The 16,287-nt window shown below is 64.4% G+C and overlaps 2 protein-coding genes across 2 annotated transcripts in view; both read left to right on the top strand.

Moving 5' to 3' along the window:
* The window catches only part of PLEKHM2 (pleckstrin homology and RUN domain containing M2), a 38,269-nt gene extending 27,680 nt beyond the window's left edge, over nt 1–10,589 (top strand). Inside the window, exons 8-20 of the mRNA XM_049106930.1 lie at nt 2,502–2,730; nt 3,770–4,615; nt 4,851–4,920; nt 5,024–5,114; nt 5,427–5,491; nt 5,846–5,934; nt 6,534–6,666; nt 6,912–7,102; nt 7,555–7,620; nt 8,244–8,403; nt 8,749–8,928; nt 9,010–9,126; nt 9,621–10,589. Coding sequence (XP_048962887.1) covers nt 2,502–2,730; nt 3,770–4,615; nt 4,851–4,920; nt 5,024–5,114; nt 5,427–5,491; nt 5,846–5,934; nt 6,534–6,666; nt 6,912–7,102; nt 7,555–7,620; nt 8,244–8,403; nt 8,749–8,928; nt 9,010–9,126; nt 9,621–9,755 — 2,372 coding nt within the window. The 3' untranslated portion in view covers nt 9,756–10,589. The remainder of the gene's footprint in view (nt 1–2,501; nt 2,731–3,769; nt 4,616–4,850; nt 4,921–5,023; nt 5,115–5,426; nt 5,492–5,845; nt 5,935–6,533; nt 6,667–6,911; nt 7,103–7,554; nt 7,621–8,243; nt 8,404–8,748; nt 8,929–9,009; nt 9,127–9,620) is intronic.
* Nucleotides 10,590–10,742: 153 nt separating this feature from the next.
* SLC25A34 (solute carrier family 25 member 34) lies at nt 10,743–16,234 on the top strand. Its single transcript, XM_025448263.3, has 5 exons — nt 10,743–12,601; nt 13,179–13,244; nt 13,334–13,486; nt 13,809–13,943; nt 14,789–16,234. The coding sequence occupies exons 1-5, from the start codon at nt 12,182–12,184 to the stop codon at nt 14,969–14,971; spliced, it is 957 nt and encodes a 318-aa protein (XP_025304048.1). The 5' UTR covers nt 10,743–12,181; the 3' UTR covers nt 14,972–16,234.
* Nucleotides 16,235–16,287: the final 53 nt, after the last annotated feature.

The raw sequence follows: 16,287 nt of genomic DNA, 5'->3' as shown, positions 1-16,287 counted from the left end.
GGGAGCGGATGCTGGCTGCTGACTGCTCCCGGGGCAGGAGGGGCAGGAGGCGTAGGTGCCTCTTTCCACTGCTCCAGAGCTGGCCCCTTGTTACCAGCGCCGTGATCTCTGAGTAACGGATGACAGATGATCTTTTTCCGAGGAATGTATGAAATAGCTTAGTTTGTAGGGAAATAAGATATGGCCTTGGGGAAAATTAATTATATCATCTGGCCAAGAGAGTAGCACTGGAGAGTGCCACGGGTTAGTTAAGATGAAATCCAGAATTCCATCGTAACATCGTTTATCGTCTCAACCTCTCTTCTTGCAGTGCACATGCTGGGCATTGGTTTCTCCCCCTCTGATTCTAACCACTAACCCCCTCCTGACCCAGCTCCTTGCCGCCCTTTGCAGTCACCTGACAAGCAGGGCCCGACCTTCCTCCGCAGCCCTCCAGAGCTCCCGGTGGCCTGAGAACTAACAATCTGGGTTGCACTGCTTGCTCAGGCTGGGCCGGGCGGGGCTCCAGGGCGGGGTGAGCTTTGTCCCCACCATGGTCTCCTGCTTTCCTGAGTCCCCAGGTCTGCTCCGGCAGCTCACCTGGGGGGGCTTTGTCTTCTCCTTCCACCTGGAGGAAAGCAGGATTTGGGGGCAGCTCCAAACTCTGGGCCCAGGGGCAGGGGTGGGGGCGGCCTTCTGTGGTCCTTGGCTTGTTTACAGAGCTGGTGGGTAACCCAGCCCTGACACCCACCGTCCTGTGGCCTGCTCACTCACTGGGCGGGACTCCTCCCACAAGCAACTGCAGACCCCTAGGGGCTGGGACGACAATGTAGGGCCTCACGGGAACCGGGACAACAATGTAGGGCCTCACAGGACCCAGGACGACAATGTAGGGCCTCACTGGACTCGGGACAACAATGTAGGGCGTCACGGGACCCGGGATGACAATGTAGGGCCTCACGGGACCCGGGATGACAATGTAGGGCCTCACGGGACCCGGGACGACAATGTAGGGCCTCACGGGACCCGGGACAGCAATGTAGGGCCTCACGGGACCCAGGGCAACAATGTAGGGCCTCACGGGACCCGGGACAGCAATGTAGGACCTCATAGGACCTCACAGGACCCGGGACAACAATGTAGGGCCTCACAGGACCCTTTTTTGAGACCTAAGGGCAAGGTTTTCCCCATGTGAGCACTGAGGCTGGGGGGGCCCAGGGTATCTGCAGGAAGTCTCGTATGTCACTCGTGATTTTCTGGCTGGGCTGGCAATGGCTTCTGGCCCCCACCTTTGTCCTTATATTAAAAGACAATGTACTTTTAAAAAAATGGATGATGTGCTGCGTCAGCATACAGCTGCCCAGTGGTTTCCAAGACCCACTAGGAAGTGGACAGCAGGTTGGGCGGTTCCAGATGAGGCTGAGGATGGGAAGCATGTTTGCCACGTCTCCTGTGGGCAGATCATGGCCAACAAGATGTGTGTGAGCTGGCCAGTGAGGCGTGACCATCCCGTGTCCCGTGCCATTAGCTCTCAGCCGACCTCTCTGAGAGCTGGGCCTCCGTTCCCTGCCGCGGCGGCTCCATCTGCCACCAGATAATGCCCCGTGTGCTCTCCGTGCTCCTGTTTCTGGGCTGGCTGGGTGGGGGCGTGGGGGTAGGGGGGCAGTTAAACCTGCCCCTCTGGAGAGGAAGCATCCCCCGCCCCCCTTCTCCCCTGGGTGGAGCCAAGGGTGAGGGGGACTCAGAAAGGACCGGCAGGAAGGCAGAGACTTGAGCGAGATGGAGTTCCCAGCTCTCGCCCTAACGGGGTGCCTGGTCCTGCCCCCCGCTGCGGGGGTGTGACCATGTCAGGGAGAGAAGCAGCCTTGGGGGGCACCCGCTCGCCATACCTCCCTTCCCTTTGCATCTCCTTGGCGCCCCGGTCTCATCCTCCCTACTGTGCTCTGGGCCCTTCCGCCTTCCGCCTTGCTCCTCGCCCCCTGGACTCCCTCTCCTGTCTCAGCCCCTCCCCTCAGCTTCTCGGATCCCCACTGTCTCCCTCTATTTTCTCTCCCTTTTTTGCTTTTTATCTGCCTCTGGTGGGCAGAGCGGGGACCCTCCAGGGGGACGTTGGGTGTGTCAGCCCCGCCGTGGCCAGTGGCACTGAAGGGGCCGCCGGGGACCCCTCTGGCTCCCTCTGACGGAGGGCTCTAAGGTTAACCTCTTGAGGCATCAAGGTCACCGTCCCTGAGGGGCTTCAGCCTGGAGCTGCTTAACCTTGGGGCTCGGAACTCGGACTCGGCCAAGTCGCTAGGAGCTCTCGCGGGTTCTCGGTGGCGGGGCGATGGTGTCGCTCCAGGTCACTCTTAAAGCACAGATCCCGTGTCCTGTTGGTCTGGGCCTCTACTCCTCAGTCAGGGCCACCCCGACCACATTTCCCCGGGAGGAGCTCAGCTGCCTCCCTCGTGAGATAAGGCATGCTCGGGGGCCTGGGGGCCCCAGGCGGCGTCTGACGGGCTGCCTCCTGTTTCCCGTCCTCCCAGATGGAGACCTCACGGACACGGTCAGCGGCCCCCGCTCCACTGCTTCCGACCTGACCAGCAGCAAGGCTTCCACCAAGAGTCCCACCCAGCGCCACAACCCCTTCAGTGAGGACCCAGCAGAGACGGTGTCCTCCTCCGACACCACCCCTGTGCACACCACCTCTCAGGAGAAGGGGGAACCCCACACTCTCGACCTGCCGGACGCCTGCACAGAGCTCGAAGTCATTAGGTCAGCGGGGAGGGGCCCCGGGAGAAGTGGGGTGAGCATCCCCGTGTCCGGCCTGTCCACCCCTTGCATCACGTTTCAGTCCACGCACGCCGGGACCCTGCCCCCCGGGGGCAGATAGGCATCTTCCTGGAGATGAAGTGGTTCTCCAGGAGTTCTTCAGGCAAGAAGAAACAGGGCCCGAGCCCAGGAGACGCTGTGGCCCAGGTCTCCAGGGCCGGAAGGTCGCCTTCTCCCCGGGGGGCTTCTTGGAATGTCGATGTACCGTTTCTGCGATCTGTACTCATTCCAGTTCCGTGTGGCTCCCTGAAGGAGAAGTGTCTCCATCACGTAGACAGGGACCTACAGGGAAGGGAAGGAGGAGGCGCAGGGCAGATCGGGACAGCTCTGGGCCCAGAGCCTCCCGGGCTCCCTGACCTCCCCCCGCTCCTGCCCCTGAGACTCTCCACGCTGAGTAAGATGCTGTGCGTATCGTACCCTCTGAGGCTTGCTGGCCCGAGGGGGGGGGTCAGGGGTCCCGCTCTGTGGGTCAGTTCAAGGCCTGAGCAGCTTAAGTGGCTCCGACCTGGGGTCGCCTTGCCAGACCCATTCCAGCCACCCTGCAACCAAAGAAGTGTGAGCCCAGAAGACTTCGAGTGCACTTCTGGTTGAGCCATCCCCGGTGATAACCTGCTGGGAAGTGAGGTCAGCTCAGGGTCCCTTGGCCACATCCCAAGGGGAGGGCCAAGTGGAGGTGCCATCGTTCTGACCGACCAGGGCCTGTGTTTGCTCCCGAGAGCACAGCTGGCACAGCTGCGTCCTCAGCTAGAACTCGTGGGACGTGCTCAGGGGTTCCTCGGGTCCCCGCCTCCAGCAACGGGGGCGTACCTCAGGGCCTGAGCTGCTCCGGCCCCCTGGCCTGGGGCCTCCCACCCAGGACCTCTGAAGCCCTGGCTATGCCCTCAGAGGTCACATGCCCAGATCCCCCCTTTCGACCCAGCCCACCTAATTGCCCGGTACTGCGGCGCTCAGGTGGTAAGCCTGCCCCATCACTCCTGTCCAGGGTCACGAAGAAGAAGAAGACCGGCAAGAAGAAGAAGGCGAGGTCGGATGAGGAGGCTAGCCCCCTCCACCCCTCCTCCACCCAGGACAGCTGTGCCCGCCGCGGGGGGGATGGTGACAGCCTTGTCAGCAGCCCAGGCCTGGGGCGGGCGTCCCCGGACGCCACCTTTACGCCCCCCCAGGAGGAGGGAGAGGGGCCCAGCAGCACAGCCGAGAGCAGCGAGCTCTCGGAGCCCGGCCCGGTGGGCCTGCTTATCCCCGAGATGAAGGACACGTCCATGGAGCGCTTGGGGCAGCCCCTGAGCAAGGTGATCGACCAGCTCAACGGGCAGCTGGACCCCAGCACCTGGCGCTCCCACGCCCAGTCCCCAGACCAGTCCTTTCGGGCCGGCTCTCCCGGGGACGCCCCGGAGAAGCCACCATGTTGCGACTTTAGTGAGGGGCTTCCAGCCCCCATGGACTTCTACCGCTTTACCGTCGAGAGTCCAAGCACTCTTACATCAGGTGGCAGCAACCATGACCCTGCAGGGCCTGGCCAACCGCTGCATGTTCCTGGTAGCCCTGAGACTGCTGGCCAAGAAGAGGGAGGAGGAGGAAGAGAGGGACAGACGCCTGGGCCCCTAGAGCGCGCCCCGAGGGAGGCCGGGGGGCCAGAGCCCCGGGAACTGGACCCTGAGTCGCCCCTGGTCCGGGAGGGGCCTGTGCCTGAACCGGAGCCGGGGGCCCGCGAGGCTCTTTGCCAGCTCAAGCGAGACCGGCCCAGCCCGTGCGTGAGCAGCGCTGAGGACTCGGGGGTGGATGAGGGGCAGGGGAGCCCGTCGGACACGACCCACTCGGCAGAGTTCAGGTGAGGGGGCCCCCCGGGCGGCCGGCCTGACACTCGCCCCCGGCGCCCCGCGGCCCGCGACGGTGGGCATCTGCCCTCCAGATACCCTGAGCGCAGCCGTGGACGCCCCGGCCTGGGCCGGGAGGCGGGGTGGGCTGGGAGTGTCCCCGCCACCGCCACTGCGGCTGCGGTCAGGGGCAGAGCCGCCCGCCCCTGGCCTAGCCTGACACCCTCCCCACGCGTGTCCCTCTCTCAGAGTGGACAACAATCACTTACTCCTGCTGATGATCCACGTGTTCCGAGAAAACGAAGAGCAGCTCTTCAAAGTGAGTCCCGGGAGCTCACGGACGGCCGAGGCGGGAGGCGTGCTGGCCGGGCCGGGGCGGCGGGGGCCGGGGCGCCTGACCCCGCTCCGTGTCGGCCCCGCAGATGATCCGGATGAGTACCGGGCACATGGAGGGCAACCTGCAGCTGCTCTACGTGCTGCTCACAGACTGCTACGTCTACCTGCTTCGGAAAGGTGCCTGCCGCCCCGGGCCCGGCCAGAGGCAGAGGATGAGACTGACTCCCTCCCTTTCTCTGCGCCCCCCACCCCGGCTCTCGGCCGCCTGGTGGTGACCGAAACACCCCAGCGGGTGCCACCGGCCGTCCCGGCAGCCCCGTGGGAGCCGGGGCCTGCCTGCCACGAGCCCCGCGCCCTCCGCCTCCTCCACCGTGTCAGATCGCAGGGCAGGGACGGGTCCTCTCTCAGAGAGGCCAGGTCTTAGACATGGGGCAGGGGGAGGGAAAAGAGGCCACTGCGAGTTATAGGCATCGGGGTCTCCTCTCTCAGGGGCCGCGGAGAAGCCATACCTGGTGGAAGAGGCTGTTTCTTACAATGAACTTGACTATGTGTCGGTGAGTGCAGGCTCTGCAGTTGCCATATGCTGTAGGACAGGACCCCTCGGGCGCCCACCCGGCCACCCACCGTAGCTGCAGAGGAGGCGTGTCCTGCCTTGGCCCCAGCGCCCCCGGGGTCGGGCGTCAGCTTATCTCTCGAGCAGCTTCTACAGGTGATGCGGGGGATAAGAACGAGTCTGAGATGCCTCTTCATCCACCATATTTCTGACCATCCCTCCCCAGCTCTCGGGGGCTCTCCCTGCGGCCACTCCAGGGCGTGCTTCCTCCCTCCCCAGCAGCCCTCACCTGGCCGGGCTGCCTCTTCCGCAGCAGCCGAGCCCCGTGCGCATGTGAAGCTGTTGTTTCCGGCAGGTGGGCCTCGACCAGCAGACGGTGAAGCTGGTGTGCACCAACCGCAGGAAGCAGTTTCTGCTGGACACGGCCGACGTGGCCCTGGCCGAGTGAGTGACATGCCCCTGCCCCCCCCACCTCCCCTGGCCTGGAGCCCCCGCCCCTAGGGATGGAGGGTGCAAGGTAGGAAACAGAGAAGTGGAGATCAGGTGTGTTCCCTCTGGCACCTGCTGGAGGACTCACGTCATCAGCTCAGGTGACCTCAGACCCTGTGTGGCCTCCAGAGAGGACTGGCCTGAGGGCTGACGTGAGTTATCAGCAAGAACACGAGTCCGGCTGCTGGGCCACGGGGGCCATGGGTGCCCCCCCGCCCCGATGCCTTCATACAAAAATTACTGGTAATGAGATCGTGTCGTTGTACTGACTTGGGTCCCACCCACTCCGGTTCCGCTGCACCACCGGGGCTGGTCCTCCCTCGCCGGCAGCGCCCGGGCCCCTGGCCACTGGGAATGGCCTTTTCCAGGTCATCGTTTGAGGCCAGTGATCGCTGGGCATCACTGCCCCAGCTGCTGCCCTGAGCTCTGGCTCCAGCCAGCAACCTCCCTGAAGTTTCTGTGCCCCCAGGCCAGAATCCTGTCCAGTTGAGAGGCAGGCCTCCCCGCTGCCACCCCCCCGGGGCCTCTGACAGCAAACCCCACTCCCTGTGTAGGTTCTTCTTGGCTTCTTTGAAGTCCGCAATGATCAAAGGCTGCCGGGAACCACCTTACCCCAGCATCCTGACTGATGCCACCATGGAGAAGCTGGCACTGGCCAAATTTGTGGCCCAGGAGTCCAAGTGTGAGGTAAGTGCCAGGAGTGGAGGGAAACTGTCGTCCCTGAGAGGCCACCTCTGGTGTGAGGTCAGGCCGTGCAAGTAGAGGTCTTTAGCTTCTCCGTCACCCACCGGGGAGGGGCTCTCCTGCCCCTGGGTCCTGTCCCCCGCCCCACCTGGGGCGTGTCCTTGCTTCCTCCATGGCCATTCCTGGGGCTGGGCCGCTGGTGAGCCTGGCCCATACCTCACCGCTCTGTCTGCTGCCCACCCCCCCAGGCCACTGCTGTCACCGTGCGCTTCTATGGGCTTGTACACTGGGAGGACCCCATGGATGAGTCCCTGGGTCCCGTCCTCTGCCACTGCTCACCCCCCGAGGGCACCATCACCAAAGAAGGCATGCTGCATTACAAGGCAGGCACCTCCTACTTGGGCAAAGAGCACTGGAAGACTTGCTTCGTGGTACTCAGGTGGGAGCCCCCGCAGCTCTGGCCTCGGGCATGTCCTGGAGCTCGTTGGGCAGTCAGGCCCTCAGCTGGGATCTCTGTGGGCAGGCCACAGAGGAGAGCAGCCCAAGGGGGCCTCCTTCCAGCCCCGCAAGGGTTTTAGGGTAGGCATACCTCGGGATATTAGAGCTCCTGGGTAAAGCCAGCCATCTTCGGGGCCCAGGGCATCCGGGGGCACGTCAGGTGTAGATGTGGGCTCGGCTGCTCCAAGCCGTTCTCTGCCCCAGGTCGGCCTGAGGGGGTAGCGTGCCCTCCTGTGCCTCTGGTTCCTTCTTCACCCTCCCTTCCATAGAAGACAGGCCTCTTGGCCCCTGGGGCTTAAGGCCCCAGCTTGCAGGGGGCCCCCCGGATGTGGGCTCCACCTGGCCCTTGGTTCTTGGGACAGGCCTCACCCCTGCTGTGTTGTGCTCCTGCAGCAACGGGATCCTCTACCAGTATCCTGACCGCACCGATGTCACCCCTCTGCTCTCAGTGAACATGGGGTGAGTGTCCTGGTGAAGGGGGCTGGGTGGTGTGGGGACTCCGGCTGAGCCTGGGGCCCAGGGCTCCTGTCCCCCTGGCTTGAGCTGCCAAGGGCCTCTTGTCATCCTGCCCCACTCAGCTACACCCCATCCAGCAGCCCTGACTGGTACCCAGGGGTCTGCGGAGCTCTCAGGGCCACAGGACCCCAGGCCAGGGGAGCAGGGGCAGCTTCCTGTGAGGGAAGCAAGAGGAACTCCTTGCCGGGAAAGGATCTGGCCCGGCAGGGGCGGCAGTTGCTGCCCTGGCAGCTTCTGACCTGCTGGAAGATTCACGTGTTTGGAGGAAACCCCAGGCCCAGAGAGGGAACGTGGATGAACGCACCCTGATTCTGAGAGGGCCGGAGCTAAGAGCCCACCTCAGCCCTCTCCTGGCCATGCTGGGATAGCTAGAAGGATCTGGCAGTTCTGTAGACAGATGTTGTTACGCAGCAAGGGCGGGTCTGGCCGGCAGCTCCAAGCCTCTCCCGAGAGCCCGAGGGGTCTGTGTCCCCCCATCCCCCGGGGCCACGGGTGCAGGACGCTCGTGTCGCATGCCTCAAGCCACCCCCCCTTGCTTCCCTTTCACCCCTCGTCCTCTGGCCCAGGGGGGAGCAGTGCGGTGGCTGTCGGAGGGCCAACACCACGGATCGGCCCCACGCCTTCCAGGTCATCCTCGCCGACCGGCCGTGCCTGGAGCTGAGCGCCGAGAGCGAGGCTGACATGGCCGACTGGATGCAGCACCTGTGCCAGGCTGTGTCCAAAGGGGTGAGCGCCTCCGGCCTGCACCGTTCATCCGGCCTCCCGACCCGATCAGGATCCCTGGGGTCCCTTCCCTAAACCCACAAGCTCGGGGGCAGCCTGCGAGGACCAAGACGCGGACGTCCAGGGGACAGCCCAGGAGTGGACCCGAGAGCTCAGGACCACCTGTGGCCTGGATGCTCGGGCACCCCCCCAGCCCCACCTCCACTTCTGAGGTGGACGGAGCCCAGCTGACCTCTGGAGGGAGGGGCCGAGGGGCAGGCTGGGCCCCCGGAGTGGGGAGTTCTGGTTCCGGCCAGCCCGGGAGTGCTCCAGCTCGCCTCTCCCCTACCCTCTGCCAATGCCCTCCAGGTCATCCCCCAGGGGGTAACTCCCAGCCCCTGCATCCCCTGCTGCCTAGTGATCACCGATGACCGCCTCTTCACGTGCCACGAGGACTGCCAGACTAGCTTCTTCCGCTCCTTGGGCACAGCCAAGCTGGCCGACATCAGCGCCGTCTCCACCGGCCCTGGCAAGGAGTACTGTGTCTTGGTGAGCTGGGCGGGGGGCGATGGAAGCAGGCCCTGCAGGAGGAGGGCGGCACCTGCTCACCTGGGGACCCGCTCTCCCCAGGACTTTTCCCAGGACAGCCAGCAGCCTCTCCTGCCCTGGGTCATCTACTTGAGCTGCACGTCTGAACTGGACCGGTTCCTGTCTGCGCTGGGCTCTGGGTGGAAAACCATCTACCAGGTACCTAGCTGCCCAGCGCCCCGAGGAGTGAGTGGGGCCACTCCCCGGGAAAGGAGCCCTGCTGGGACAGAGGAGGACTTGGGGCCTAGGGACAGCACTGTACCAACAGCTCCAGGACAGACTCCAACGTGTAGGACAGAAAGGGCAAGACTCGGGGCGCCTGGGGGGCTCAGTCATTGAGCATCTGCCTTCAGCTCAGGTCATGACCCCAGGGTCCTGGGATCGAGCCCTGCATGGGGCTCTGTGCTCAGCGGGGAGCCTGCTTCTCCCTCTGCCCTTCCCCCTGCGTGTGCTCTCCTGCTTTCTCTCCCTCACATAAATAAAATCTTGAAAAAAACAAAAAAAAGCAAGACTCCCCCTACCCCCACCAGGGCATCTGAGGCCACAGCTGATAGTAGAACCTAGGAAACGCCGGTCCTGCCCTTGGTTCCTGGTGCGGAGGGCCTCCGGGGTCCCCACAGCAGCCCTCACGGACCCCTTCTGTGCCCCCCCAGGTGGACCTGCCCCACAAGCCCATCCAGGAAACCTCCAACAAGAAGTTCGAGGACGCCCTGAGCCTCATCCACAGCGCCTGGCAGCGGAGCGACAGCCTCTGCCGCGGCAGGGCCTCCCGGGACCCCTGGTGCTGAGGCGGCGCTGGCTGGCGTCCGTGGCCAAGAAACGCAGGCCGAGCAGCACCCGCCGTCATGCTCTGTCATCGTGCCGCTCGGGGCCAGGCTTCCACCCCTGTTCCATAGCCTGCTCCCGCCCTGGGGGACAGAACCACCAACCGGGGCTTGAGACAGGGTCCCTCTCCTTCCAGGGATGCAGGATGGGTGCTCCACACTCTTGGGCGTCCCGCCCGGCCAGTGGTGACTGGAGAGCGCTGGGGCAGAGGGTCTGAGCCCTATGGGCTCTGCATACGCACGGCATATACAGATGCATGTGCATCTCTTCGGGATGGCAGCGAGAGTAACATCCACTCTGAGGGGAGCAGAAGGACCGGGGGGCAGGAGTCCCTCTTCCTCTCCTGGGTCAGCGGTCTGGGCCGAGGCCCGGCCACCTTGTTCACGCTGGAACACTCAGCTGGCTGCGCAGGGAAGCCGGACACTAGGCTGTCAGTGCATGTCCCCTCCTCACTAACTATCCCCAGGCACACTGCCGCCTGCCTGGCCAGGGCCTACAGCTGGGGGGGGTTCAGGGCCAGGCGGCCCCTCCCTGGCTGCCCAGAGGCCCTGCATGTCCACGGCTCCTGCCTCTCCCCAAACCGCAGTGCCAGGAGGACCCAGGAGGACCCAGGAGTCAGGCCGCTCCTGCTGGGAGAGAAGGGAGGGCTTGGAGAGGAGCAGAGCCCAGCGGCCCGGGGTCCCCGTGCGTGCCTCCTGACCACCCCCTTGCTTGGCTGGAGCCGGGCCCTCTGGGGGAAGGGGTCAGATGGTCTGGGTTTTGTTTTTTAAAATAAAATAGACATGTTATATTGCCAAGACTTGTCACTGGCCCTTTGTGACCAGCACGGAGGTGGGGGATGCCTGGCCCCCCTCTAAAGCCCCTCGGCCATTCATGCCATGATTTTCTTCCAGCTGCTGCTCTGCCGCCATGGGAGGCCCAGTCATCCACTGCCCCCGTGCCGCTCTCTGGAGCTCAGGCCATGAGGCTTCCTTGGCCTGACCTGACCTTTGCTCTCCTTCCTACCTCCTGCCGTGGCCAGTGAAGGGAAGCTACCCCTCTAGTCTCAGGGCAAGTGTCCGCGGCCAGCCTCGCCAGCTCTCGGGGTGGGTGCCGGGCATTTGGGAGAAACCCAAGAGAGTCCACGCTGTCCCCAGACCTCTTGTTGAACTGCTGCCCTGGGGGCCCGCCGGAGGGTGCAGAGCTTACCAGGCCCAGGTTGGGGAGGGGGTCGCTGGGAGGCCCTCTGGCACTCCGCACTGCCACCGCCAGGCCCTCACACCTGGGAGGGTGGGTGTGGAAGCTGTAGAGTTGGGGTTCCCGGCAGGGTGGTTCTGCCGGGTTCTCACTGGAGCGGGAATGACCCAGGGTGTGCATGGCAGGGGAGAGATGCCCTGGGGACAGAGGCCAAGGTGGGCAGGGTGGTGCTGGCCCCCAGCCTGAGCAGCCTGGACCCTTCTGGCAAAGGGCCACTCCCATACCCCGGCCTCTCCTCCAAGAACAGCCCAGAAGGGGCCCCCACCAGGAGGAGGGGCAGGTCCTCATGGGGCGAGTGACCAAAGCCACAGGCCACTCCTTGAGACACATGGCCCAGGGGCCCTGAAGACTTGGGAGGCAGGTCTGGGAGAAAGGAGCCAGACGTGGGGGTGGGGGGCAGGGGCCGTGGGCCACCTTTTAGGGGGTGAAGCCTTGTGCTAGGCACGCTCTGCCCACATCCCTAATCCTCCAAAACACCTTGAAGTAGGTATTAAAATCCTTATGTTACAAATAGACTGAAGCTAAGAGAGAGGAAGTGACTCGCCCAGGGTCACATTCAGAATCAGCTCCACAGGGTCGAGAAGCCCTTTGCCACCTCTGCTCTTCCTGACAGCGGGACCATAGGCGTGGGAGCCAGACTGGAAGACGGAGGCCGGCCACGGGGAGCCACGGGGACGGTGCGGGGTGGTTGTGGGCAGTTCCTGCGTGGCCTGGGCGCTGAGCTGCAGCAGGACCCGCCCAAACAGAGGTGGGGCAGGGCCACCAGCCCTTTGCCCCAGGGCCAGAGGGAGGTCTGGAAGGCACCACAGCAGGAGGTGTCTCAGCTGATTGGCACCTTCTCCCTGCCCCCAATCTCCCTCCTGCTCCAGGTGACCTTTTCCCCAGATCCCAGGATCCAGGCACAGCCCTGCTGGGAGGTGTGGACAACCCGGACAGCTGGGGTTGGTCTGAGCCAGCAGGGGCGTGTCCCAGGCTCCGCCAGCCCTAGTGGCTCAGCAGAGCTGGGGGACTCCCGAGACAGACCCGGGGCCACCGGACGATCCGCCTGGGACCTCCGCCCTCCAGACATGGCCCCAGGCCCCCTAGATCCCCAACCCCTGTGACTGTGCAGGGGTGCAGGCAGCCTGAGCGCCACCACCCCAGGACTGTGCCCATGTCCCTGACCCAGGCACAGCCGGCCTCGGGAAGAGAGGCCAGGGAGACGGTCACCCCAGCTGTGGACCTGGTGCTGGGCGCCTCGGCCTGTTGCCTGGCCTGCATCTTCACCAACCCCCTAGAGGTGGTGAAGACGAGGCTGCAGCTGCAGGGGGAGCTGCAGGCCCACGGCACGTACCCACGGCCCTACAGGGGCTTTGTGACCTCGGTGGTGGCTGTGGTCCGCGCCGATGGGCTGTGTGGCCTGCAGAAGGGGCTGGCCGCCGGCCTCCTCTACCAGGGCCTCATGAATGGCGTCCGCTTCTACTGCTACAGCCTGGCATGCCAGGCTGGCCTCACCCAGTGGCCTGGTGGCACCGTGGTCGCGGGCGCCGTGGCTGGGGCACTGGGAGCCTTCGTGGGGAGCCCTGCTTACTTGGTGAGTGCCTTGTCTCCATCCTCCACCGCCCCGTGACCCAGCTCCTTCAGCCGGCGGCTCTGGAGCCTTCCAGACCAGCCCTGGTACCGGGTGGAGTGGGCCAGGCTGGACGGGGCCGCTCCCGGGACAGCCCTGCTCTGGAGTTGGAATCTGCCCCTTGGCCCAAAGCACCAGAATCTTGCCTGGATGCTCGTTCTCCTGGGTCCCTGCCCCGCTCGGGCCTGAGCCACGGGAGGGCGCAGAGGGTGGCGGGACTCGTGCTGGCTCAAACCCAGCGTGGTCACTTGTCTCCCCGTGTGGCCGAGCAGGTTAAGAATAAGCGAGGCCCCCGCGTCCGAGGCTGCATGCTGGATGCTGAATAGTCCTTATCCCACTTAGTCCAGAGAACAGCTTGTCGAGCGGAGCAGACGGGCTGGGAGAAGGTTTGGTGACTTGACCCAGGTTACACGGAGACGCAGACCCCGAGCCTCACCACAGCCCTATTCCACACGCTCCCTAAGCTGTGGGTGTGGGCTCGTGGGGGTCTGGATGTCGAGGCACAGCTCATCCAGTCCCCCTGTCACATCTGGTCTCACAGATCAAAACGCAGCTGCAGGCCCAGACCGTGGCCGCGATGGCCGTGGGCCACCAACATCATCACCAGGTAGGAACCGGGGCCCACAGAGCTCCGTGGGCTGGATGGGCCCCAAGGGGGCAGGGGCTGCCTGGTGACCCAGTGCCTTCTCCCCACAGAGTGTTCTGGGTGCCTTGGAGACCATCTGGCGGCAGCAGGGCCTGGCAGGGCTGTGGCGGGGTGTGGGGGGAGCTGTGCCCAGAGTCATGGTCGGCTCAGCTGCCCAGCTGGCCACCTTTGCCTCTGCCAAGGCCTGGGTGCAGGAGCAACAGGTGAGGAGGACCATCTGCCTGCTTTCTCCCTGTCTGGGCCCTTGTCACGCCCCGGCATCTCCCCAGCTGGACCCCCACCTAGGGAAGCCCAGGGGGAGGTGACAGCCAGGGCCCCTGAAGAAAGCCGAGGACCCTGGCTCTGCCCTCGTGCCCAGCGGGTGTGTGGGGCCAGCAGTGAGCCCTAACACTGCGAAGGAGCTGAGGTGGGCGAATGGCCGGAGGCGCCTGGCCTGCTCCCTTTCCCCAGCTCTCCGGGGCCCCAAGTGCTGGGAGGGTGCAGGGAGGACGGCTGCAGGGGTCAGAGCCTGCACCATCCCCACAGTGGCTCCCGGAAGACAGCTGGCTGGTAGCCTTGGCTGGAGGCATGATCAGCAGCGTCGCTGTGGCTGCAGTCATGACCCCCTTCGACGTGGTCAGCACACGGCTCTACAATCAGCCCGTGGACGGAACCGGCAGGGTGAGCAGGGGGGGTGCAGTGGGAGGTGGGGGCATGGGGAGCTGGAGGGCACCCCCGGGCAGAGGCAGAGCGAGCAGGGGGAGTGTGGGGAGCTGGAGGGCACCTCAGGGCAGGGGCAGAGTGAGCAGGGGTGGTACAGTGGGGGATGTGGGGACGTGGGGAGCTGGAGGGCACCCCCAGGGCAGGGGCAGAGCGAGCAGAGGAAGGTACGGCGGGGGTGGGGGGTGGCATGGGGAGCTGGAGGGCACCTCCCTGCATGCATGTGCACACACACGCACACACACACAGCCAGAGACACACGGACATGTGACACACGTGCAAACACACTGACCTGGCTTGTTTGCTGGGCACCTGTGTCCCACACATGGGCTAATAAGCATTTTCCCAGCTGGATTTCTTTCTCTCCTCACAACCACCTTCATTTTCCTGATGAGGAAACTGAAGTGACGTCAGAGAGACCCGGTGCCGTGCCTGAGGTCACCTGGCTGATAAGCGCAAGGAGCCTGAATGGGAGTCCAGGCCTGACCCCACGGCCTCGCAGACACACAGGCCATCGTGTACACCAGGGCAGGTTGGGCTCAACACAAAGGCGCCCTCCAAAGGCTGAGTCAGGGATGAAACCCACCCGTGTGCCACTAGCCAAGCTCGGCGCCCCACCCCGGGCATGGGGCCGCGTGGCCTGGAGGAGGAAGTCCCTTCTTAAATTTCACAGCCTAAAGGGCCACCTTTCTGTAATTTGCTCAGCTTGGGGAGAGTGTCTCTGCTGATGTGCCACAGAAGCCCCTGCACACAGACACCCCCAGCTGTGACCCCTGTGGTGACCTCCACCCTGTGTCTGTCCCCAGGGCCAGCTGTACAGTGGCCTTGCCGACTGCCTGGTGAAGATCTGGCGGCAGGAGGGCCCCCTGGCGCTCTACAAGGGTCTGGGCCCGGCCTACTTGCGCCTGGGCCCCCACACCATCCTCAGCATGCTCTTCTGGGACGAGCTCCGGAAACTGGCTGCGCGGGGCCAGCACCAGGGCACCTAGGCCGCATCCCTCATGTCCCTGTCCTGACACAGCCCGGAGCCTGGCAGGAAGCCACGGCCCACGCCAGCTGGGAATGGCCGTCTCAGAGCAGGCCACGGGTCCAAGGCCAGTGTGGACAGCTCTGGTCAACCCAGACCCATGGCCCACCCAGGGCCGGGGCATCTGCTCTGGCTCACCAGCCACTCTGTTCTCCAGCAAGTTCTCTTCCTTGTCTGTACTGGGCTAGCTTATCCCAGAGCCTTACCCATTATCATAATAACTGCTCCAGGGCATGGCCACCACCACGAGTGGGTCACCCACATGCATCAGCTTGCTTAGTCCTCTGAGACCGTGAAATCCTCTTCTACCCGAGGCTCAGCAAAGTGAAGCGCTTTGACCAAAGCCACACTGCTTGGAAGTGGCAGAACCAGGACTGGAACTTAGCTCTGCCCAGGCCGGACTGGTGCCCCTGGCAAGAGCCAGGACCGTGGGGGCCAGAGCGCCCCCGAGGGTCACCGAACAGGTGGGGAGGCCCTAGGATGCACCGGGAGGCCATCGTGTCACATCTGTGCTAGCGAGCTCGGGCTGCCATGAGAAGCGCCCCAGACCAGGAGGCTCACACAACAGCCGCTGTCTCACAGCCTAGAGGCCGCAAGTCCAAGGTCGAGGGGTCAGCGGGGTTGGCTTCTCCTGTCCTCTTCTCCCTGGGTCCTCACGGGGTCTTCCTGCTGTGCCCGTCCATGTCCTAATAGGACAGCAGTCACGTTGGGTTAGCACCCACCCTAATATCCTCATCTTAACCTAATCACCTCTTCTGAGACCTCACCTCCAAGTACAGTCACACCCTGGGGGTTAGAACATCCGAATGTGGGCGGGGTGGGGGGGTAGGTGGGGGGACATCATTCGGCCTGTAACATCAGCTGCTCCTGCGGGCCCCCTAGACGCCCGGCGCTGCGGGCACTTGCACAGATCCTCAGGCCAGTTCTGAAAGGAGCCCTTGCTGTGCCCATTCTTCAGATGAGGAGGCTGAGGCCCGGGGCCGGGAAGCGACCCGCCTACGGTCAGTGGCAGAGCCTGGTGTCCTCAACCCGGGTCCTTTCCCCCAGCTGCAGCCACACTCCCCCCAGGGAGCATGTTGTGAGGCCCAGGCCGCCGACCTTGGGCTTCGGGACACCGAGTCCCTGGAGGGGATGGGGCGGGCCCGGGGTCAGCAGCCCGCCCACCGCTGTTCCAAGGGGCGCCCCTGCACACACTCCAAACCAATAAAGTTTTCTATTTTGTTCACTTCGTGACTCCCTTCTGTGGGCAGCGTCAGGCTCCCTCACCCCGGAACCGCT

This window comes from Canis lupus, chromosome 2 (genome assembly GCF_003254725.2).
Source record: "Canis lupus dingo isolate Sandy chromosome 2, ASM325472v2, whole genome shotgun sequence".
Lineage (NCBI taxonomy): Eukaryota > Metazoa > Chordata > Mammalia > Carnivora > Canidae > Canis > Canis lupus.
Note: the sequence above shows the minus strand (reverse complement) of the source record. Positions and strands in the feature narration are given on the sequence as shown.